Source organism: Bos grunniens, chromosome 26, assembly GCF_055505025.1.
Source record: "Bos grunniens cultivar Pamir isolate PY7600 chromosome 26, Bosgru_T2T1.0, whole genome shotgun sequence".
Classification (NCBI taxonomy): Eukaryota; Metazoa; Chordata; class Mammalia; order Artiodactyla; family Bovidae; genus Bos; species Bos grunniens.
Genome location: NC_141190.1, coordinates 19485400 through 19509196, shown reverse-complemented (window position 1 = coordinate 19509196; position 23797 = coordinate 19485400). Strand labels below are relative to the sequence as shown.

General features: G+C 54.9%; 1 protein-coding gene across 2 annotated transcripts; it reads left to right on the top strand.

Annotated features, from left to right (window-relative positions):
* The first annotated feature begins 1336 nt into the window (after positions 1-1336).
* Positions 1337-23674, top strand: LOXL4 (lysyl oxidase like 4). Of its 2 annotated transcripts, none has more exons than XM_086379538.1 (15): positions 1337-1396; positions 6041-6355; positions 7174-7352; positions 8241-8446; positions 10437-10475; positions 10635-10854; positions 11757-11940; positions 12092-12246; positions 12979-13146; positions 14196-14358; positions 16957-17200; positions 18259-18374; positions 19364-19500; positions 19861-19972; positions 22356-23674. In XM_086379538.1, the coding sequence occupies exons 2-15, from the start codon at positions 6076-6078 to the stop codon at positions 22424-22426; spliced, it is 2274 nt and encodes a 757-aa protein (XP_086235664.1). In that variant the 5' UTR covers positions 1337-1396; positions 6041-6075; the 3' UTR covers positions 22427-23674. The 2 variants fall into 2 exon arrangements, with proteins under 2 accessions (XP_086235664.1, XP_086235663.1); XM_086379537.1 differs by having other exon boundaries at positions 1337-1423.
* The last annotated feature ends 123 nt before the right edge of the window (positions 23675-23797 follow it).

Below are 23797 nucleotides of genomic sequence, written 5' to 3'. Positions count from 1 at the left end.
CTCCAGTGGCCAGGTTGGTGTGACCTGGATGTCACCCAGAAATCAAATAAGTCTACCTCCCCAACCTAGCCCTTATCACAATCTGCCTTATAGCAGTGTTTGTTTACACATCTGCCTCCCAGACCAGACTGGAAAGCCCCTCCCATCCACCCCCAGCAATGTCTAACACTCTGGCCCCCTGTCTAGAAAGTAGGAGAAAATCAATAAAGATTTGCTGAATGAATGAGCCTTTGGAAGATAGTCAGGCAAAGTTGTAGGGTGGGGAGTTGCAGGATCAGGCTGTACTGATCTGGCCTTGGGAGGAAGCTGGGAGGTTGGAACTCTGCCTGTTTTACAGACGGGGCGACAGGGGAGGACAGACGAGGCACGGGGAGGAACCAGAACTGGGGGAAAGAAATTGGGACGAAAGGGGCTATGAGTCAGGTATCTGGGTACCCAAGGAGGCTTATGGGACTCCCCTCTGTTGACCTCTCCTACTTTTGTCTTATTTCACAGACTCCCCCGACCCCACCCTCCACACACGCTCCCCCCGTTCCCCAAGGGCCAGAACATCCTCATTCAACTCTGTAAGGGGTAATGGAGAACTGAAGTTTTCTCCATTACAGTTTACTATGCTAGGGAGCAAGTCCTATCTCTTGGGGCTCAGTATTCCCAACTGTACAATGGGGAGAACAGAGGCCTCATGCCCCGGTAGTACTCAATAAACTCAGAGGGTGCAGGGCAATGAAGAGGACCGCCTGTTACTCCAAAGACAGCATACCTGCACCACACCATCCCGGACCTAATTAGCACTGAGTCGCCTGGGCCCCTTGCTGGTCCCTGCAGAAGGGAATCTGCGTTGTCCTAAGTAACCAAGCTGGCAGGACTCGGCCCTTCGAGATCCACTGAACATAATTCCCAGGTCAGCCCTGGGGTTGTGTGTACCACCCGGTTTGCAGAGAAGGAAGCTGTGAGTCCTCCGACGGGGACTCACGAGGCCACAGCGGGATTCGGCCGCCCGCTGGCGCTGCGCCGCCGTCCTTCCCCGGGAACTCCGATCCTCCCACAGTCTCTCCTGCTGCAGCGTGCCAGTTCCCTCCACGGAAAACAGCTGCCCCTCGACCCCCTCAACTTTCGCGACCCCGGGCTTTCCCAGGCCAGCGGGCGCCGGGCCGCCCTGGATCGCGTCCGGGGTCGGGACTCGCCGAGCCCTCGGAGGGGCCGACCGGCCGGGCGGGGCTCCCGCCGAGCCCAGGTCCGCCCGGGGGCGGGGCCTGCGGGCCTCCTCCGCGGCGGGCGGGGTGGGGGCGCCGCGGGCCGCAGCCGGATAAAAGGGCCCCCAGGCGCCCAGGAGGCCGGTTAGCGCTGCTTGGCCGCGGAGTCCAGGTCCCAGCCCTGCAACTTCGCGCTCCAGCCGGTGAGCCCCTGCCTGGTGCCTGGCCAGGTCTGTCTCTAGCTGTCCTGTCTGCCTGACTTCTGTCTCTCTGGGGGGTCTGCAAGTCTCTGAGGGTTCCTGAAAGCTGGGAATGGGAGGGATGGGGGTCCCCTGGACAGTGAGCCTAGCCCCCTAGTCGCTCACCAACCTGTTGCCAGTGGAAGTGTCCAAGTTGGGGACACTTGGGCCTTGGCCCAAGGCCCTCCCTGGGTGGTGCATTGCGGCCTCGGGTGCCTGCGTGTCTTGTTTGTGGACACGCTGCGTGTAGTCCAAGCATTTCTCTGGCCTTCTCTCCCCGGTTTGGGGGCGGGGCAGGAGAAGGGGCAGGTGGGCTCAGATGTCTCTCCTGTGACTTAGGGGACACAGAGGCAGAGTGCAGCCGGACTCTGGGAGGAAACAGACCAAAACTGAGTGTGCTGGGGTGGCCCAGGAGTTTGCCCAGGGCTGGAGATTGGAAGGGAGAGGTGAAAGGTAGCAGAGGGCTTCAAACTCACAGGCCCTATGCCGGAACACGTGTACATTCCTCTGCACTGTGTCAGGCCGCCACAGCCAGTGGTCCCAGGGAGGATATCAGGGCTGGGGCGGGGGAGGGGGGAGGGGGGCTCACCCCCTCCCCAGAGAGCTAGAGAAGAAGCTTCTAGTGATTCCCAAGGCTGGTTCCCACCAGGATACCACCCCAGTGCTCTCTCCTCAATACCCTCGGACACTTTCAGTCCCCCTAGCAGGGCCAGGTCAAGCCAGGTGCCAGGGGCCCCTGGAAGCACCTGGTTCAGGTGCCTGTCTCCTTCAAGCTGGCAGGATCCTGGATCTGTCACTTGGTTGCACTCAGCACTGGCATCCAGCCCAGTGCCCTCACACCACGGCTGGATCATAAATCAACCAGCAGCCGGGTGGAATTTCATTCATCTCCCTGCCTCCTTTCCCTCCTCTGCCTCCTTCCATGTTCATCCTTCTCTGAGAGCCCAGCTCTGGAACCATGATGCCTGGGTTTGAATCCTGCCTGAGCAAGTTACTTAGCATCCCAGGTTCTTATCTTCTCATCTGTCAAGTGGAGATGTGTTCAATAAATATTTTTTAATGTATAATAATCATGATAGCTTATTGTTAACCTCCTCTCCTTCTCAGCCTTCCTTCTCCTCCTTCTGACCCTCTCTCTCCTTCACTTGGGAAAAGCACTGCCACTTTGGAGGCTGCTTCCTTCTCTGAAGAGGCTTCTCAGCCTGGTCCTCTTCTCTGTGCTCAGCGCTCAGTCCTCTGGGTTGTGGGGACAGGAAGCAAAGACACCGAGTGCTAGGAAGTTTTGGGGTCTGGGCAGGGTGGGGGGCGCTTAATGGAGGGGTAGCCTTTGAACCGGGTATGGAAAGATGTGTAGGAATTTAACAATCTGAGCTAGAGGGAAAGGGTACTCCAGGGAGAAGGAACAATGAGAGCAAAGGCTTGGAGACTGGGAAACAGAGGATGTGTTTTGGGGAACATGAGTCGACAAGTGTGATGTAAGCAAAAGCTGCAGAGGCAACTGCAGTGGGCAGGAAGGCTGGACTCTCCCTTTTTTGACTCAGTTCCTGCTACTGCCCATCCACCTCCTGGGGGGCTTTCATGGGAGGGAGCTGCTCTAGCACCCAGGGTCCTTCAGCAGAGGCCCACCCCTTTTCCCGCAGAGGCTCCTTGGAGGGGAGGGAGCCTGTTGGCCCAGGGCTGCCCACAGCCTTTCATGCGGCCTCCAGTACTCTAGGGATGTCAGTCACACAACAGGCCTGCCCAGCCCACCGCTGGCCCACAGCATGTCCAGTGCCTCCCTGTCATTTTAGAGGGGCTGCACCTGCATCTCAGAGAGAAGAGAGCCTCTGATTCGTGTCACATGATTTGGTAGCAAAATGAGGCGCATCCTGACTCCTGCTGTCGGGGAGCACGGTCATCTTTTAGGCCAGACCCAGTGTGACCTCTGGGACGTAACAGCTGGAGGGCCCGGAGCTCAATTCTCCAATGGTGATTTTGGTTTGGCTCAGTCCCTAGCTGGCCACCTCCTCCTTAGGGGTACACGGACGAGGGAGTGGGGCATCCCAGGCAGCGGAGAGCACTCTGCATGTGGTGACAGCCAATGGGGACCCCCCCCTGCTCCTGAGTGAAGAAAAAGGTGCTCAAGTCTGTGTCGGAAGACGTATGGAAAAGAAGGGTATCGGTACTGGGGACTCGCTGTGGAGTTGGGGCCACCCCCTCCGGTCCTTCTTTGTCCAGGGAGGGGGTGGGACCAACCTGGACAAGGGTTCTATAGTATAGCTGTTTCAGTTGCTGTTAATAATAGCTAACTAACCATTGAGAGTTGCTCTTCTAAGGGTTTGACATGTACTCATGCATTTGATCTTCACAAGAATCCCATCCTCATTTTACAGAGGGGGAAGTTGTGGCATGGAGGAACTAGATAATTTGCCCAGGACCACCCAGAAACCAGCCGGTGGAGGTGGGATGTGAACACAGGCACCTCACCCCCAGTCTGCTTGCCTAAGCACTGTGCTATGCCGCCTACTGCTGCTGCTAAGTCGCTTCAGTCGTGTCCGACTCTGTGCAACCCCATAGACGGCAGCCCACCAGGCTCCCCCATCCCTGGGATTCTCCAGGCAAGAACACTGGAGTGGGTTGCCATTTCCTTCTCCAATGTATGAAAGTGAAAAGTGAAAGGGAAGTTGCTTAGTCGTGTCCAACTCTTAGCGATCCCATGGGCTGCAGCCTACCAGGCTCCTCTGTCCATGAGATTTTCCAGGCCAGAGTACTGGAGTGGGGTGCCATTGCCTTCTCCTTGCTATGCCACCTTGCATCCTCAAATCTGCAGATACTTACAGGGTGCCAGCTACATACCTGGCACTATTCTGGGCCCTGGGGGTGCAACACAAAGTCCCCGTTCCTGTGGAGCTTCATTCTTGAGCTCTTTTGTGCATTTCTAGGTGCCTACTGCCCCCGACACTGGGCTGGCCAAAGCAGGAGGCTTGGTGGCTAAAGGAGATGGGGCTGGGTGCAGGAAGGAATAAGGACTGATTCTCAGCCAGAAACTAGCTTGTGGGGAAGGAAGGGGCAGGAGGCCCCATAAGACCCTCCCTACTGAGAATTCCCAGCTATGGAATTCCACCCCCAAGAAGAGCAGTGGCCATGGAAGAAGGGGGACTCTCCCCAGAAAGAGCCCCTTTAAGACTCAAGCACTAAAGAAGTGGCCAAGGACCCAAACTTTGTCCATCCGCTCCTCTGGGCCGGCCTTGGCTGCCCATCAGCGATAGAGCTGGCCGTGCAGGAGCTTCAACACTGGTGGCTGCAGACTCTGACAGCTGCAGCTGGGCATAACTGTTCTCTGTGCTCCTCCCAACCTTGCTACTAGGACCGAGGCTGCTAACATATGAGGCGGGGAGGACCAGCCCCCAATTCCTCCCCTGTGGGGACCCAAAGAACATCTGACCATAGCCTCCTGGGCATGGGGGCCCTCTCCCATGTCTGGTCACTGCCTCAAATGCTCCCATGACCCCTCACTTCCTACTGGATGAAGGGCAGACGCTCCACATGGTGCACACAGCCCTTGATCTTCTGGCCCCAGCATGTCCCTCCACCTTGGTCCCCTCCAAGTCACTGATACTGCAGTACAGGATTAACAAAGGTCACTCCCTGCTCTTGCACAGACTCACCTCTTTCCCTCTTTCTTCCCTATTCTTTCCCCTTTCCCATGGAGAACTCTTATTCATCCAGCAAGGCCCTGTTTAAATGTCCCTTCTCTGAAAGCCTTCCCTGACTCCTCATCTCTGAGCTTCATTAGGGCAGAGAGTAGTGTTTGACACGACTTCTTTGTCCCAGCACCTGGCCTGATCATTGGCCTGAAGCAAATATTCCAAAAATGTTTGTTGACTCAGTGTACAAATCATGCGCCTCCTAGAGGTGGAGCTTGCTGTGTGGTTTGGACAAGTCTCTTAAACTCTCTAGGTCCTAATTCCTTATTTCTGGAGTCAGGAGGTTGAACCAAATATCCTATACCTCCTCCAGCTTGAATAGTCTAGCCCTTACGGACCCCCCTTGCTACATGCATATGCTCAGTCGCTCAATTGTGTCCAAGTCTTTGTGGCCCCGTGGACTGAAGCCTGCCAGGCTCCTCTATCCCTGGGATTCTCCAGGCAAGAATACTGGAGTGGGTAGCCATTCCTTTCTCCAGGGGATCTTACCGACCCAGGGACTGAACCCACATCTCTTACATCTCCTGCACTGGTAGGCTTTACCACTAGTGCCATCTGGGAAGCCCCTTCCTCCATAGGAGACTACATCAAAAACAGCTCTTAATTGAGCACTTACCATGTGGTAGGCTCATGATAAGCCCTTTATCAGTGTTTTATTCAACACTCATAACAACACTCACCTTACAGATGAGGAGATTGAGATTCAGGAAAACTAAACTTACAGCCAAAGAATGCTGGGTTTGAGCCAGATGGACTAATCTCAGAGCCCAGACTCAATCTGTGCCACCACACACACACACACCCCAACACCCCAACACACACACATACGCACACTTGGAAGGGCCCAGGCTGTCCTTTGTCTCTGCCAGCAGAAGAGGCCTGAGGTCAGAGGTGATGACTGTCATGTTTACTTGTTCCCCAGGTGCCGTGACTCCAGCTGCCCTTGAAGTCACCATAATGTGGTTCCTACCAGCCGCCCTCCCCCTGCTCCCGTTGCTCCTGCTGCTGGGCCAGGCCCCTCCCAGCAGGCCACAGTCACTGGGCACCATGAAGCTACGGCTGGTGGGTCCCGGCAGCGGGCCGGAGGAGGGCCGCCTGGAGGTGCTGCACCAGGGCCAGTGGGGCACCGTGTGTGATGACGACTTCGCGCTTCAGGAGGCCACAGTGGCCTGCCGCCAGCTAGGCTTTGAGGGTGCCTTGACCTGGGCCCACAGTGCCAAGTATGGCTCAGGGGAGGGTGAGTAACTGCTGCTGCCCTGCAGAATGACAGGGGGATGGCCATGGGCTTCTCTCGGGGGTGGGCTCCCTTAGACTCCAACAGAGCAGATGAGACCCCCACTTATCCTTTAGTACCCAGCTCACACGACCTGCCCTACCCTGGCATTCTCATTTGCAGCGAGGCCACCACCACTGCCACCATCACTAGCACTCAACTCTAAGCTCTTTGAACATAGCGATTACATGTGTGCATGCATTCATTCCAGTCATGTTTATTGAGCACTTACCATGCGGTAGACTCATGATAAAATGTGTGCGGTCATTTCAGTCGTGTCCGACTCTCTGTGACCCTATGGACTGTAGCCCCCCAGGCCCCTCTATCCATGGGGATTCTCCAGGTAAGAATACTGAAGTGGGTTGCTATGCCCTCCTCCAAGGGATCTTCCTGACCCAGGGATGGAACCCACGTCTCCTGCGTCTCTTGCATTACAAGCAGATTCTTTACTGCTGAGCCACCAAGGAAGCCAATCACACACAATAGGTGCTCAGCAAATGCTGATGGGTGAAGACTAGATAGATGAATGAGGGAACAGATAGACCTAATTGCTAGACCTCTACCTGGCATTTTCCTAAAGCAGATTCATTGGGATCTGATTCTGAGAGGAGGCAGTAGGCAGGGTTGTAGATACCAAGCTCCCAGGAGAACTAACTCCTCTCTCCCACCCCCATTTCCCACTCAGATTTTGGGAGAGGAAAGTGGGGTCCTATCCAGGAGGCAGAGCCCATGACTTAGCTCTCTGTGCCAGTCCCCAAGCATCACTCATCCTCCCCCCACAGGACCCATCTGGCTGGACAATGTGCACTGTGTGGGCACCGAGAGCTCCCTGGACCAGTGCGGGTCTAACGGCTGGGGTGTCAGTGACTGCACTCACTCAGAGGACGTTGGGGTGGTATGCAATCCCCAGCACCACCGTGGCTACGTTTCTGAGAGGGTCTCCAATGCCCTCGGGCCCCAGGTGAGGAGGCTGTTCAGGCCCTTGCCTGAGCTGAGGGCGTGGTCAGGGAATGGAGGGCCTCCAGGTGATGAGCCGGGAGGAGGAGGGAGAGGAAAGGGAGCAGAGGGCAGGCTGGGAAGTGCCCCTGGGGCCCCGACACCTGCTTGTGGCTTGGAGCAGGTGCACGGACAGGGCCCCAGCCTGAGGCGGGCGGGCAGGGACTCGAGGCTGGGCCTGCCGGGAATCACTGAAGCTGCTCCCCATGAGAGGGTAGGGGGTTGCCTCACCCACAAGGCCCGGCCACAATTGCTGTGTCTTCCGGGCACAAACAAACCGGAGCTAAAAACAGCTCAAGCCAAACAACAGGGGCAGGCAGGGCAGGTCTCTGACTCTTACCCTCTGCTGCCGGGTAGACTCAGCTTGAGGACAGCTGGCCCAGGCCCACTGACTGGGGCGGCCATGACAGGCGGCTCCGCACTGGTCTAAGTCATTCAGGGCTAGGGTGGGGGGCTCAGGGACCAAAGGATCCTGCTGTGGTCTCAAGCAGCCAGTCGGTGTCCATCCTCTGTCCTCCCCAGGGTGCTATGAAGAAGGTCCCCCTGTGCCCGATGGAAGCCTCCCAAACTCCAAAGGCTCCCATCCTGAGCCCAGGGAGGGTGTGGATCTGCTTGGTCCTCTTTGGGGTTCAGGAAAGGACTCTAAACAAACCGAGCTTCTGCCTCAAACCCACTGTGTGGCCCTCGGCCCCTGCCTCCCCATCTCTGAGCCTCCGTTTCCAGCCCGTCCAATGAGGGTGCTGGGTGGCATGATCTCTAAGTGCTCCGAGCCCCAGCTTTCCCATGTGAAGACCTGCAGCAGGCTCAGCAGGAGCAGGACTCCTGGGGCCCATGGAGACTGCACATCCCACAGGACCGGCGGCTGGAGGAGGTGCGGCTCAAGCCCATCCTCGCCAGCGCCAAGCGGCAGAGCCCGGTGACCGAGGGAGCCGTGGAGGTGAAGTACGAGGGCCACTGGCGGCAGGTGTGTGACCAGGGCTGGACCAGGAACAACAGCAGGGTGGTGTGCGGCATGCTGGGCTTCCCCAGCGAGGCACCTGTCGACAGCCACCACTACAGGTAGGAGGCACCACCACAGGTAGGAGGGCTGTGCAGGAGGCGGGGTTGTGGGGCAGGGGCTGAGTGTGTGTGCACATGCATGCGCATGTATGTGTGTGTGCGCCCGCGTATTTCTGTGCACGTGTGTACATGCGTGTGTGTGCACATGCATGTGTGTGTGTGTGTGTGCATATGTTTGGGACCTTGCAGACTGCAGTGAGACTGGCAGGAGTGGGGTCTATAGGAGGACATTCAGTGGGTGTTGGGATTGGGAGGGAAAGAGGCCCAGCCAAGGAATGTCCCTGGATTTCTGGGATTATAGATCTCTCAATAATTAAGAGTGAAGATGAATTTTCAGCCCCTGGGAAACTCCTAGAAAAAGTCAGAAAATAAACATTGTACTTGCGAATCAGATAGAAAGAATTGACTGTAGCACAGAATACTCCCAAAATGAAATGTGCTGCTGCTGCTGCTAAGTCGCGTCAGTCGTGTCCGACTCTGTGCGACCCCATAGACGGCAGCCCACCAGGCTCCCCCGTCCCTGGGATTCTCCAGGCAAGAACACTGGAGTGGGTTGCCATTTCCTTCTCCAATGCATGAAAATGAAAAGTGAAAGTGAAGTCACTCAGTCGTGTCCGACCCTCAGCGACCCCATGGACTGCAATCTATCAGGCTTCTCGGTCCATGGGATTCTCCAGGCAAGAGTACTGGAGTGGGGTATGTAAAACCGTGTTCCTGATTAGAAAATTAGACCTGAGTAATGGCACCCCACTCCAGTAGTCTTGCCTGGAAAATCTCATGGGTGGAGGAGCCTGGTAGGCTGCAGTCCATGGGGTCGCTAAGAGTCAGACACGACTGAGCGACTTCACTTTCACTTTTCACTTTCATGCATTGGAGAAGGAAATGGCAACCCACTCCAGTGTTCTTGCCTGGAGAATCCCAGGGACAGTGGAGCCTGGTGGGCTGCCGTCTATGGGGTTGCACAGAGTCGGACACGACTGAAGCGACTTAGCAGCAGTAAAGATACAGTGCTGCCCACAAGGACAGATGGTGCGGGTTCCAGTCTAAGCTTTGCTGATAACAGGCTTCAGGTCCTTGGTAGGGCATCCAGGCCTCAGTCATCCAATCCGCAGGGAATTCTCTGAACCCTGACCCAGCGAATTTCCTCAATTCGGATCTAAGCCAGGTTCTGATTGGGTTTCGTGTAAGCCAGGCATGGGGTGGGGAGGCATTTGGGAGAGGAGACATAAAAAAATTCTGTCAGAAATGTGACAGAGCTGTCACAAGATTGCATCAGCCTGTAAATGATTACCAGTCAGGGTTCTACCCGCTCTGATCAGTGAGCGCTTCGTATGTTTCTCATCTCCCACAGGACATGAGTCATCTACCCTTACCCATCCCCAGTCAGTTGTTCTTCTCTGTGTCTCTGGCTTAGCTGACCCTAGTTTCCAAGACCAGCCACGTGGCTCTATCCTTGGGCATGACTGGGGTCTGGGTCCCTGACTCCCTGCTGCCTGATAATTGCACATCTGGGCCTGGCTGACTTGCCTACCACCCATGAAGAAGGCAGCCCTGATTATAGCCTCAGTATCTCTGGGTGGGCAGCCCCCAGCAGAAAGGCCTTCAACTTCCACTTGTCCCCAGAGGACTATTGCCTGGGCCCCTTATCGTGGGGTTGCTCCCTAAAGGCTGCCCTTCAAATAGACTGGGGAAAGGGCAAGCTTGGAGCCTCCTGCCCTGGGCAGCCCAGTGCAGAGAGGACCCAACTTTGGGTTTAGTCAAGGGACCTTGCTGGGCCCTGCTTTCCCTCGCTAAGAAGTGGAGATTGTCTTTATCTGTGGAGCAGCCACCCTCTCAGACTGTGGCGAAGCTCAGCATTGAAATAAGATTTGTGAACAAGTGTGCCAACTGGGAAGTCTAGTGCAAAGTCAAGCACAGCTCTGAGGAGCCAGGGTGACAGGGCTGGGACTTCTGCACTCACTCCACTCCCCACCTGTTTGCTCCCCTCCAGGAAAGTCTGGGATTCAAAGATGAAGGACCCCAACTCTAGGTAAGGAGTAGTGCCCTCATGGGAGGGTGCAAACGAGGTGGCATGAAGGGCCTCCTTCCTCCCCCTTCCCCTCCTCCAGGCCCCTCTCCCCTCCCCGGTGCCTTGCCTCCCAGAGTCCTGAGCACCCCTTCTCCGCCCTCAGTCTAGCTTGTCTTCCAGACTGAAGAGCCTAACGAAGAAGAATTCCTTCTGGATCCACCGTGTCAACTGCCTGGGCACAGAGCCCCACATGGCCAACTGCCAGGTGCAGGTGGCGCCAGCCCAGGGCAAGCTGCGGCCGGCCTGCCCGGGTGGCATGCATGCTGTGGTCAGCTGTGTGGCAGGGCCCCGCTTCCGTCCTCTGAAGGCGAAGCCAGGGCGCAAGGAGTCCAGGGCAGAGGTGGGTCCCCAGGGCCCTGCCCGCAGGCCTGGAGGCCCAGGCCCCACTCACAGGACCCTGCTCCATGGGGAGGGACTGACTGGTGGGAGGGGACTCTCCAGGAGAGTCAGGGGAGAAGGGGGGTGAACCCCTCATCAAGGGGACATTGGTTCAGACCAGGAGGAGAGCAAGTCCCAGAATGGTTGAACTTTGGGATTTATTTAAAAGGGCCCATTTATAACCCTACCATAAATGGAAAGCTGACATCACTGGCCAGGAATAGAAGGTAACTATAAAAAGTGTAATTACACTGTAGCTGCATCCCATTGAGGGTCTAAGGTATCGAGCCCGAGCCTGGCCCTCGTTATAAAAAGCAAAGACCAAGAGCTCGGGAGGCGTTGCAGGCCGACGTCTGCACGTGAGAGGGTCTCCTCACAGTGCAGGAAGGGATGGGAGAGAATTAACGGAAATGACTTCCCCACCAAGCGTTTCATTAACACCACGCGCCTGCAGGTCTCTAAAATCATTTCACAGATCTGCTGGGGAAGTGTTGCTGTAGGTTCAGCCCCGAAGGACAGAGCATCAGTGAGGCTGGGTGAGAGGAAGGGACTTGTCTAGTGATTAGGTGGCAGGTTGTGAAGCCCAGGAACCCCAACTCCCGAGGCTGGAATTTGTTATTACATTTATTGTTACTGTTATTACGTAACAATTTATGAATTTGTTATTACTATTATTATTGTGGTGGTTCTTTGTTACTGAGGAAGGGGGAGAGCATTGAGGAGAACGACTTATTCAAGGCAATGGCTGCAGGAGTCAGAGATGAGACTAGGACGCCAGTCCTCGGCCTTGCCTGAACTGAAGGGGCGCAGCCCCTATGCCCGCCTCCTCCTCACCCTCCCTGAAGCCGGGTGTTCTCCCAGCAGGAGATGAAGGTGCGCCTCCGCTCGGGGGCCCAGGTGGGCGAGGGCCGGGTGGAGGTGCTCATGAACCGCCAGTGGGGCACCGTCTGTGACCACGGATGGAACCTCATCTCCGCCAGCGTCGTGTGCCGCCAACTCGGCTTCGGCTCTGCTCGGGAGGCCCTCTTTGGGGCCCAGCTGGGCCAGGGTGAGTGAGGAGGCCTGGGGTGGGGTGGGAGAGCCTGGGTGTGCCGCTGGTCCATGCCCTGGAGGTCCCAGGGTGCTGGGGGCCAGGGCAGCTGCCGTAGGGGTGAGGCTGCCAAGATGGAGCCTCACACGGCCTTTCTCCCTGCTTGTAGCGCTGGGGCCCATCCACCTGAGTGAAGTACGCTGTAGGGGATATGAGCGGACCCTCAGCGATTGCCCTTCCCTGGAAGGCTCCCAGAATGGTTGCCAACATGACAATGATGCTGCCGTGAGATGCAACATCCCTAACATGGGCTTCCAGGACCAGGTGAGCCCAGGGCTGGGCAGCCCTGAGATAGCCCCGGACACTGCATTCAGCCGGTGGGGAGGGTTTGTGAGAGGCCACTAGAGCTCTGGGCCCCAGAGCCTGCCTGGAGCCAGCCTGGACCTCCCTCTCCTCTGTGAGTCTCCCCTGGCCTGGCCTGCTTCCCCTTAGGGCCAGGCTTTGGCCTTCAGAGATGGCAGAGGCTCAAGGGGACTGACTCTTCAGGCAGATGGGCTCGCCTGCCCCACCCCCTCAGGTCCCCCATGAAGTTGAGAGAGAAGCGGCCCATGGGCAGAGGGCCGCAGGGTGTCAGCACCAGGGAGTGGTCAGAGTTCAAGCATCATGCTAACGTGGATTGCGGGCAAGTCTCTCTTGTCTCTGACCTTGTTGTCTTCTGTAAAATGGGGTCAGCTGTCCCGGAGGGTCACTGTGAATGTGACGACAGATATGAAAGCGCTTGGCAGTTGGTGAGTCGTCATCAGTGGCAGGATTGCAGGTGGATGGAAGGCAAGGCCTGGGTGCAGGCGCTCTGAGTCCACTTTCTCAAGCGGGCAGGGACTTTAGGGACTATCCAGTAAAATGTCCTCACTTTACAGAGGAGAGCAATCCAGAGAAGGGGAGTGTCATGTCCAGGGCTGCGTGGCGAGCTGGCCTGGACAGGTCTCCCAGCCAGCAGCCCCACGCTCTCCCCCTCCTAAACTGGCCCTGCTCCTCACACACCCCTGACCATTGCAGGTGCGTCTGGCTGGTGGGCGCAGCCCCGAGGAGGGGGTGGTGGAGGTGCAGGTGGAGGTGAACGGCGTCCAGCGCTGGGGGGCCGTGTGCAGTGACCACTGGGGCCTCAGCGAAGCCATGGTGGCCTGTCGACAGCTTGGCCTGGGCTTTGCCAGCCATGCCATCAAGGTAGGTCTCTGCCATGCTAAAGCTGCTGACCCTTCATTCATTCATTCAACAGTTAGTTATGAGTGGAACTATGCACCAGTGAATGCTGGGTGCTGGCGATCCTGTGGTGAACAAGACACAGTTCCTGCCTCGTGGAGCAATCCGTCCCCACACAGTCACGTGGGGGAAGCGGTTTTTCCTGAAGTGTTCATACAACGGGCACACAGCTGTATCTGCAGGAGAGATGAGCAGACATAAGCCAGATGAGGTGGGGGAGGAGTAAAGAGCCCATGTGAAGACCCTGTGGCCAGAGGACAGTTGACTTGGTTGAGGAAATCAGGGGTGGAGTGCGGCTTCTAGAGTGATCGATCGGTGTGAAGTGCGAGGGTGGAAGAGGAGGCAGGAGCAAGACCATTCAAAGCCCGCAAGGCAGATTTTTTTTAAAGATTTCTTCTTGCTATTTGGCAAACTGTTGGGGTGGGGATTACTGTGAATACAGAGGAGCACACTATTGCAGGTGCCCAGCTGAGAATGTTGCTGGCTTGGACGGGGCTAGTGGCAGTCCTGGGGGAGACAGGTGGATAGATTCAAAAGATATCAAGGAAACGAAATCAAGAGGCCTGGGGCAAGGCTGCTATGGAGAAACTGCTTCAGCTTCGCCCACAGTGGCCTGCCTGGCAGTACTGGGCACCCTTCACCTGGAGAACTGGGCTCAACCCTGAGCACAACCGGCCATGTAGGGTTGTATGAAGAACAGCTAAGGAAATGGGACAGGTCTGAGCGGACAGGCATGGACCAGCACCATCGTCTTCAAACAGCTGAGGGCTGCAGTCAGGGAGAGTGATGGGAACAAGGCCAGTGGTGGAAGCCACAGCAGTGGATTTTGCCCTCATACATGGAAGGCGTTTCTAATACCAGGGGGGTCCAAAGTGGCACCACTAAAGATTTTCAGGCCGAGGCTGAGCACAGCTGGGTGAGCGTGGTTGGCCGGGGTCCAAGCCTCAAATGGAGTCAGGTGACTCTAAGAGCACGTCTCAGCCCTGACTGGGGGATGCTGGCTGTTTTCTTAGGACACCTGGTACTGGCAGGGGACGCCGGGAGCCAGAGAAGTGGTCATGAGCGGGGTGCGTTGCTCAGGCACAGAGCTGGCCCTGCAGCAGTGTCAGAGGCACGGGCCAGTGCACTGCTCCCACGGCACGGGGCGCTTCTCAGCCGGAGTCTCCTGCACAGACAGTGAGTCACGGGAGGGGCCCGTGGATGGGTGGACGTGGCTTCTCTGGGTTGCCAAGCCTGCAACTCCCATCCCATCTCAGGGAGGGCCCTGAGAGCTGGTTCCAGTTCCAAGGCCCCAGGGTTGGGAGTGGAGGGAGGGCTGGATGTGGAGCACCAGCTCTGTCATTGCCACGTGTGGCCAGGTCACCTGCCACGTGGGGAAACAAGCTGTGCCCCGCTCATGGAGTTAATGTAAGAATTAAGACAGTACCTGCAATGTGAGGATACACAACGGTGTTTTTCAGTGTTTGTGTCATGACCAAACAACAGCAACAACATGTTACATTTAGTAAGGATAGTATTTTTCTCTTGATATTATGTCTGTGTGTCACAACCTAGGGCTTCCCAGGTGGCTCAGTGGTAAAGAATCCACCTGCCAGTACAGTGGGAGACTCGAGTCCAGTCCCTGGGTCAGGAAGATCCAGCAAGGATCTTTCTTCCTAGAGAAGGGCATGGCAACTCACCCCAGTATTTTTGCCTGGGAAATCTCATGGACAGAGGAGCCTGGCGGGCTACAGTCCAGGGGTTTCAAAGAGTCAGATGCAACTGAGCGACTAAGCATGCATGCACATCACAACATAAAATATTAACATGTTTCTTACTGTAGTTTGTAGTAAGAAAATAATTTGAAAGCTGTTGTAGAGAGTATAGAAATGTGAGGACACGTGGGCCTTACAATGAGCTGTGGGATTTACCCAAAAGGCTTTATTTTAGGTCAAGACCGTTTTGAGGCATCCATCTACCCACACCCCCAGATTCTTATGGTAGCAGCCTTTGTGTGACATATGCCAACCAGGTCTGGGCCAAGAACTCTATCCAGTCCAGAGGCTGCAGGCTGCCACCAACCCAAGTGGCCGCATGACCTTCTTCCCAGCCAGGCTGCAATGCCAAGACATCCTTCAGCTCTGTCAGCAAGCTTAGGGCTTTCACTCTGATCAGCGCCCATTGGAAGAGCACCAGCCTTTACAGCACATCCTCCCCTGCAGGGTGATGGGGTTTCCAAGTGGGCCTCCAGCCACAGCTCCCAGCATACTGGGGGCCGGCTCCCCCCTCTCTCCTCTCCTGGGACCCTGTGCCCCTCGATGGAGGGGCAGCTTTCCTTCTGAATTCACTTGATACTTCACAACGGCTGAGCACAAGCAGCCAATGCACCATCCCTGTGGTCATCCCCATCTCTCCTCTGTGATTTTTCTCATTTCTTTCTTGCCTTTACCGTCTCTTCTTCTCTCTGAAAGCACTCCTTTCCCTCAGAAATTCTAGGGTGTGCCCATGGGCATACCCTTGTCCGTCTCCAAAATATACCTCAGGCATTCCAAGAGCATTTAGTGATAGTGCAGACATCATCCAGCAAACCAGCTCCCACCCTGATGCCCATTCACTGAAAATAAACCCGTGTTCCTGTCTCACCATTGTCAGCGATGGCTCTGCCCCAAATCTAAACTGTAACCCAGTTTTTGCATGAACGAGCATTGAGAATTGGCAGTTTTCTCTCTCGATGGTACAAGGCAAAAGCTGTGGATCTCCACATTTCTGCACTCACACACAAGGGACCGCGGTGACGGCACAGTGGCTTCCCTGTGACAGGAAGGGAACTGGAGAGGCTCTGAGCAGCCTGTGGAGACGCAGGCTCCAGCACGGTGGACTCCACGCACCAGGGCATGCAGTGTCCCGGTGTGAACACCCACGGTGGCCATCAGGGTAGAAGAGGAGCCCTGGAGGAAGTACGGTCTCAGAAAATGTAGTAGAATGGCCCAGAACACCAGAGCCCAGGAGCAGGTTCAGAGATGAACTCTTGCAATCTCCAGCCCTCTCCCTCTCACACTGCAAGAACTGAGGCTCAGAAAAAGAACTGAGGTGACAAGCCTGGCATCCGCAGAGCTTCTGAGAGGTTATATGAGCCAGGCTTATAGGCAAAGGTATACTCTACAAAAGTAATGCTAGCTTACATCACTGTGTGCTTGCCACGGCCACACCATGATCTCAGCACGTTACAGGTACTATCACACTCATATTATTCATTATTTGCATCTTACACATGCGGAAAATGATAGACGAAAGGATAAGCAATTCCCCTTAGTGGTGCAGACAGAAATTAAGCCAAGACAGGAACCCAGGTAGTCTAGCTATGAAGCCAGCAAGCTCCACTGTGACGCTAGCAGCCTCCCAGCTTAACGTGATAGATCTCTCCTGTTAGGAGAACTCACATCTCCTGACTCCTAATGCGTGCTTCGTGCTAAGTCGCTTCAGTTGTGCCCAACTCTTCGAGACCCCATGAACTGTAGCCCACCAGGCTTCTCTGTCTGTGAAATTTCCCAAGCAAGAATACCAACATAGGTTGCCATTCCCTTCTCCAGGGGATCTACCCAGGGATCAAACTCAGGTCTTCTGCATTGCAGACAGACACTTTACCGTCTGAGTCACCAGGGAAATCTTCTGACTCCTAAACCGCCCTACTCTCCTGGTTCCTCCAAAAGCACTCAATCTGGAGGCAAGCCTGTCCCCTAGGCCGGAGAGCAAAACCGGCTACCTCCCTCACCTTGGTGTCTCCACGGTGCCCAGGTGCCCCAGACCTCGTGATGAACGCCCAGCTGGTACAGGAGACGGCCTACCTGGAGGACCGCCCGCTCAGCCTGCTGTACTGCGCCCACGAAGAGAACTGCCTGTCTCAGTCCGCTGACCGCATGGACTGGCCCTACGGACACCGGCGTCTGCTGCGCTTCTCCTCACAGATCCACAACCTGGGCCGGGCCGACTTCCGTCCCAAGATGGGGCGCCACGGCTGGATTTGGCACCAGTGCCACAGGTGAGCGCCTTCTCGGGCCTCCGCCCTTAGGGGGCCAAAACCAGGGTGCGGAGACCCAACCAGTCTGGCCCTTCCTGGGAGGGGTGGGTGTGAGCTCAGGGAAAGAGCCTTCCTTCCTAGACACGCTGCCAGCCCTGCCTCCAGGAGGCAGTGAGGAATCCTGAGCATCACCTGGCCTTTCCATTGCTCTCTTACCTGCCCTGTGGTATCCTATGGAGTGGTCCTCACCAGCAGAGCTGGTCTCTGTTAGAAGGATATTTCTCTGGGGGCCTTAAGCCTTGTCTTTAACGGCCAGGTGAAATGGGGACTCCTAGAAACGTGGAGACCCAAAATAACCATCCCGTCCAGGATGCTAGCTCTGCAGAAAAAGCTGGTTGATTTCTGCAGCAGCAAAGCGAGGCCCCCAAGGAGGAGCAAGGAAACGCCTCTGGTGCTGGAAGGGGACAATGAGCATTCTTTCCTATGAGCAGCTTCCAGCCCGGACAGAAGGAGAAACGTTGTCTACAACAAAGGCAGAATGGAAAAGGGTGTTTTTGTTTTTTTTTTTTCTTCATATAGCCGTGGGTGGGGAAAGCTGAGAGGAGCGGGCAGTGACTTTGGGACTCGACTTCGCTGAGATAATAAGCATCTTTCCCTGTAGCATGGACGGAGTTGTCATTAGAACTGGACTGGAAACAATGGTAGCCATCTGGGCCCAGGCTGGCAGGGAGCAGCATTAGCGTCCCTCCACGCTCCGCAGCTCCGCTCCTGGGCTAGTCTCTGGTCGTGTCCCTTCCTTCCACCTGCAGGACTCTGGCCTCGTAGTCAGGCAGCATCTCCTGGAGCTTTGACCTCTCCTCACCTGGCTGAGACCCTGCGGGATGGGGGCGCTGTGTCTGGGTGCCTGGCAGGAGTGCCAGGAGAGTAGGGTCATACTAATCTTGGGTTTGGGAGGGAGAAGGGCACTGCCCTGCTGTTATAACGCTCCTCTCTGGGTAATGATGGGGCCTGGTGCCTCCGTCCTCCCTGCCGGCTCCTCTCCTGCTGCTGCCATGCTGACAGCCCTGCCTCTTCCGCAGGCACTACCACAGCATTGAGGTCTTCACCCACTACGACCTCCTCACTCTCAACGGCTCCAAGGTGGCCGAGGGGCACAAGGCCAGCTTCTGCCTAGAGGACACAAATTGCCCCACAGGTACGTGGTCCCCTGTCTGCATATCCTCCCCTGGCCCCCCTGGGGTCAGGACCCCTCTGTCCTGCTCAACAGCCTTAGGCATCTGGAGGCTGGGGCTTGGCAACAGTCAGCACTCGAGGCAATTCAAAAAGACAAATTTCCAGGAATTCCCAAGGTGTCCAGTGGTTAGGACTCTGTACTTTCATTCCTGGCTTCAGTCCCTGGTTGGGGAACTAAGATCCTACAAGCTGCGTTGCACAGCCAAAAAACAAATAAAGATGAATTTCTTACCTTCTCTACTTCCTCTGCATTCCCAGCATATTGTATATTATTGTTTAGTCATGAAGTGGTGTCAGACTATTTCCATGGACTGTAGCCCACCAGCCTTCTCTGTCCATAGGATTTCCCAGGCAAGAATACTGGAGTGGGTTGCTGTTTCCTTCTCCAGGGGATCTTCTCCAGCCAGGAATCAAACTCACATCTTCTGTATTGGAAGGCAGATTCTTTACTACCGAGCCGCCTGGGAAGCCCAGTGTACTATGTACCACTTTTAAAATACTTAACGCTTTTTTTGGATAATAGTTGCTGACCTGTTTCACTTCAGCTGATCCTTTGAGGAGATGGATTGTTTGATTCCTATTTGCATATCCATAGTTCATAGCCCTTAGAAAGGGCATGGTGAAACACCAGGTTGGATGGACAAGTGAATTAGCATAGAGGGCTGCAATCTTCCATTCACATTTCCTAGGCCAACAGGAATTTTCACTAGAGCATCCAAATAAATGATCTCTGTCACAGATGGACTTTGGTACAGTGCTGGATTCGTGGTTAGTAGGACTCCTGGCTCTGATAGGCAGGATCTTTAGGAAGCTCAGGTCCCTAGTCTGACTGCAGTCAATTGGCAAGGCTGGTATGAGGATTAAACGTTGAAGGGTGTGAAAGACCTAACAGGTACTTTGTCCCGAGCGCCTATTGAGAGCCTCAGTCACCACCAGTACCCTCCCTTACAGGACTGCAAAGGCGCTATGCGTGTGCCAACTTTGGGGAACAGGGAGTGACCGTTGGCTGCTGGGACACCTACCGACATGACATTGATTGCCAGTGGGTGGATATCACCGATGTGGGCCCTGGGGATTACATCTTCCAGGTAAGGGGGCTTCTCCATTTCTTTCGGATGTTCTGAAAGCTCTCTGAGGTCAAATAAAGGAAGAGCTTTATAAATAGAATCTCTGACATGTCTGGCACTTGAAGGGGCTACGCTGTAGAGGAAAAAAAATCAGGATCCAGGACCTAGGTTTGAGTCCTGAGTCAAGGAACAATGGGCAAGTCAAAACTCAGTCCCCATCTGTAAAAAAAAAAAAAAAAAGACATTAATGCCTACTTCCTGGAGTGATTATAAGGATTAATGAGGAATACCAACACACCTCGCCAAGACTGCATGAAATGTAAAGGTTATCATCACAGAAGCCAAATTGCCTGTTTTTAGCCCATGCTTCTCTCACTCCAGGTGGTCGTGAACCCCAAGTTCGAGGTGGCAGAGTCAGATTTCTCAAACAACATGATGCGGTGCCGCTGCAAGTACGACGGGCAACGGGTCTGGCTGCACAACTGCCACACAGGTACCTGCGGGCCACTGTGTGGCCATCCCCACAAGAGCCTGGGGTGCTGGAACACCCTCAGCATCCCTGCGTGCAAGCAGAGTGTGCGTGTATGTGGCCATCCCCACTCGAGCCTGGGTGCTGGAACACCCTCAGCATCCCTGCGTGCAAGCAGAGTGTGCATGTACAGGTTGGGGATGGAACAGAGATGAATGTCCTTTGATAGCTTCATAGAAGGTAGATTTCCAGAACAGACTTCACCCACCTCACCCACTAACTACTTCCACGACCCTCTTTATCCTAAAGGTTGTTCAGATTGAAAATGCAGTCTCCCGTCTGTTCTGGAATCTCGTTACTTCAAGCCGAGTCAGGATTTCCCTTTTCCAGTCTGTTACTATTCCCTTTCCTTTCATAGGATCTTAGTTGTCTCCATCACAGGCTGGCTGCCTCACAGGCAAATGTAAAAGTCCCCTAGATCTGTGCTGCTACCTCCAGCTGTGATCCCTGCTTACATGGACAATAGGGCTCTGGACGCTTGCAGAACTGGTAGTTTCAGACAAAGATGCAATGATCCAGTGGGGGCAGATACACCCCAGAGCAAGGAGGTGGTTGCCCCGCTTGCCCATAAAGAAAGGTAGCAGTTCCTCTGTCTTCAACCTTTAAATGCTTGCATTTGCTGTGGGGCTGTGCATTCACACCCACATTTTGCACACAGGGGGAGGAGCAGACTCATTCATTTAGTCGACAAACGTGGGTTAAGACCTATCTCTGTGTCGAACACTGTGCCAGGCTCTGGGAAATTAAATAGGAGTAAAATGCAGAGCTGAGTGTCAAGTAGGGTAAGCAAACATGCAGATGGATACCCCAGTCCTACTGAGCACCCCAAACCACTGTGAACTGAGGCTGAGCAAGCAGAGAGCTTTCTGAGTAGCAGCCTGGGGGCCAGTCAGGATTCCCCAGTGCTAAGTTGTTTCAGTCGTGTCTGACTCTTTGCAAGCCTATGGACAATAACCTGCCAGGCTCCTCTGTCCATAGGATTCTCCAGGGAAGAATACTGGAATGAGTTGTCATTTCCTCCTCCAGGGGATCTTCCCAACCCAGGGATCGAACCCACATCTCTTACGTCTCCTGCATTGGCAGGCGGGTTCTTGACCACTAGCTCCACCTGGGAAGCCCAAGGTTCCCCAGAGGAAGGGACATTTGTGCTGATATCAGAGAGGAGACTGAAGTCAGAGGGGAGGAGCAGGAGAAAGAGCATAGCATTTGGCCTCAGGTTTCACTGGGCACCAAATCCAGTTCCACCACATTCCAGCTTTAAGACGGTGAAGAAATTTCCACTCAGAAGTCCTCTCTATTGTAAAATAGGGCTGTGTACCCAAGCCCACTAGTGTTCTTTGCAGGGAGGGTTATGATGGTTCCTGCTAAGAGAATGGACTTTATCCTGTGGACTTCTGGAAACCAATAACAAATTTCAGTCAAGGATGCAAGAAAATCAGATTTATGTTTTCAAAAGATAACTCTGACAGTGGATGAAGACAGTGAGGAGTAAGGATTTGAAAACTGTGGCTGGAATAGATTCTGCTGCCATTAAGCAAGACAGGAACAGGAGAGGAATTAGGAGTTGGAGCCCAGAGACCTAAGGCTGCCGGCGTGCAGGCAGAGGCTCCGTAACACTGGTGGCAGGCTGCACAGGGTCCAGGGGAGCGAGGAAGGAAGGAAACAACGTAGCTCCGACCCCCCAGGGTCCTTGCTGGGAAACAGAGGACGCACTCAAGTGCAAGTGTGAGGTTACTTAATGAGAGGACTATCCAAAGGTGTGAGCAGGACTAGGGAGAGGAGGATGTTGAGATATCCAGGGATAAGGAAGACGGAAATGTTGCTATCACTTTGGGCTTAAGTGGGCAAAGGCTGCCCTGGAGCCAGGTGAACCCTTGTGCTGAGGAGGGAGGAGCTGGTGGGGCTGGAGTCGCAGGAGACCATTGCTGCAGGACAGGGGAGGAAATGGCCCAACCTCTCCCTCCTTCCATCCTCTAGTCTCTTGTTGCTTCCCACTGAGCTAAACCAACCAGAAGCCAGAAGAGGAGGGAGCCAGGGTGAGGCAGTCTCCAGGGCTCTGGTCTCCAGGGCTCCTAGAGAACAAAGGAGGATAGAGAATGAATGTGGGGAGGGAGCAAGGAGAGTGACCAGCACAACCCTTCCCACTCGATAGCCTCTTCTTTCCCATGTTCCTGCAGCTAGGCACCTGTCGGCATCTATTTCTCTAAAACGGGTCGTTGTCCGTGCCCATGATTAACCCAATGGAAAGGCCAAGCCAGACAGGATGTATTGGTGTTTGTGAAGTTGTCAGTGAGGGGATGGGACTCTGGTGAGGTCAGCTACTTACCTGTCGTCCTTCGGTCCACAGGGGACTCATACCGAGCTAACACAGAGCTGTCCCAGGAGCAGGAACAGCGTCTCAGGAACAACCTCATCTGAAGCCGTCACCGCACGCTCCCAGCTGCTGCCCACACACCAGATACCTCAGCTTACTGGAGCCATGCCCTTCACCGAGCCCTGACACAGAGGGAAAGGGGCCAGCGCCAAGAAGCACCGGGAACCCGCTCAGGAAGCCTTTAGATGGCAAGATCACCAAACCAGAATGGCACCGCTCCCTCAGGATGGCTCTGGGTCTGATCCCTGGGGGCCTCTGGTCTCTAGACTATGGCCTCCAGGCTTTGTTCAGCTGAGCTCCTCTCCTCTAAGGAGACCTGGTCTTCCCGGGATCTTGCCCCTGAGCTCCTGGTTCAGGAGGTACCAGTTCCTTAGGAATGGACTATGGCCTGGCTCCCCATCTAAATGGTGCTTTGCAGATGTCTCAGAGGAGGGCCAAAATACAGGAGGAGTCAGCTCTCTGCTAGGAGCTCTGAGTGACACAGCTTGTGTCAAAGTCACACCTGGCAGAGAATCTGGTGAACTGAGTGCCTTGCTTGATCTGTCCACACTTAGAACTCAGCTGCTCTTCAAGTCTGTTCTTCAGTGTCCTTACCTTTATCCTCCTGCTCTTCAAGTCTGTTCTTCAGTGTCCTTACCTTTATCCTCCTGCACATATGGGCTGTTTCTAATGTCCTTGGAGGCTTAGGCCTTAGGCATCCCCTTATCTCCTGATGGGCCCAAACCACCAGTTCCTGAGTGCTTGAGACAGGGCAGGATTCACAGAAGTGGCCAGATACAGCCTTCCTGCAGAGCAGCAAGAGAAGGCCCAAAAGAAAGGTGACTGGGGCAATGTAGACCCCAGCTGCTGCCAGGGTCTCTGCCAGGGAAAAATACTTGTCATAAATCCAGCAGGCGAGATCACTGTGCATCTCAGGACTGGCCTAAATGTCGAGTCCCCCAGGTTTCTGGACTGAACTTTCCATTGAATAAATTTTTGAAGTGGAAAGAGCATCAGTCCAACAGGCCACTCATCTCTGCAGGAAAAAGAAGACAGGTCTAGTAGAGTGAAGACTAGGCTATGGAGAAGTCAGAAGGGGGAAGATTTAATTTAGTTAAGGATTAAACCTAGGAAAGGCCACCATCTCTGCTCGATGTGGCTGTGATATGCTCTTGCTCAGGTGAGGTTAAGATCTATGATCTTCTTGGACGTGATTCTTAATCCTGTCTCCACTTGGACACACTGCAGAGATGATCTTCACAGGTCTGACGCTCTCATGCCAATAAAGGTTGCTCACTATGGACTGCTACAAAGCAAGGCTGGCTGTGATTCTTGGCAGTTCTCAGCACATGAACTCTACCCCTTTTCACTCCCAGTGACCTGGTTTCTTAAGACGTGTGGGGCGCACATGCTACTCACGCATCCCCTGGAGGAGG

Bases quoted from the DNA above. Each gene is read 5' to 3' on its own strand.
- LOXL4 (XM_086379538.1), top strand. From the start codon at position 6,076: ATGTGGTTCCTACCAGCCGCCCTCCCCCTGCTCCCGTTGCTCCTGCTG. The intron at 10,855-11,756 runs GTGGGTCCCCAG...TTCTCCCAGCAG, and splicing joins GCAAGGAGTCCAGGGCAGAG to GAGATGAAGGTGCGCCTCCG. The intron at 12,247-12,978 runs GTGAGCCCAGGG...TGACCATTGCAG, and splicing joins ACATGGGCTTCCAGGACCAG to GTGCGTCTGGCTGGTGGGCG.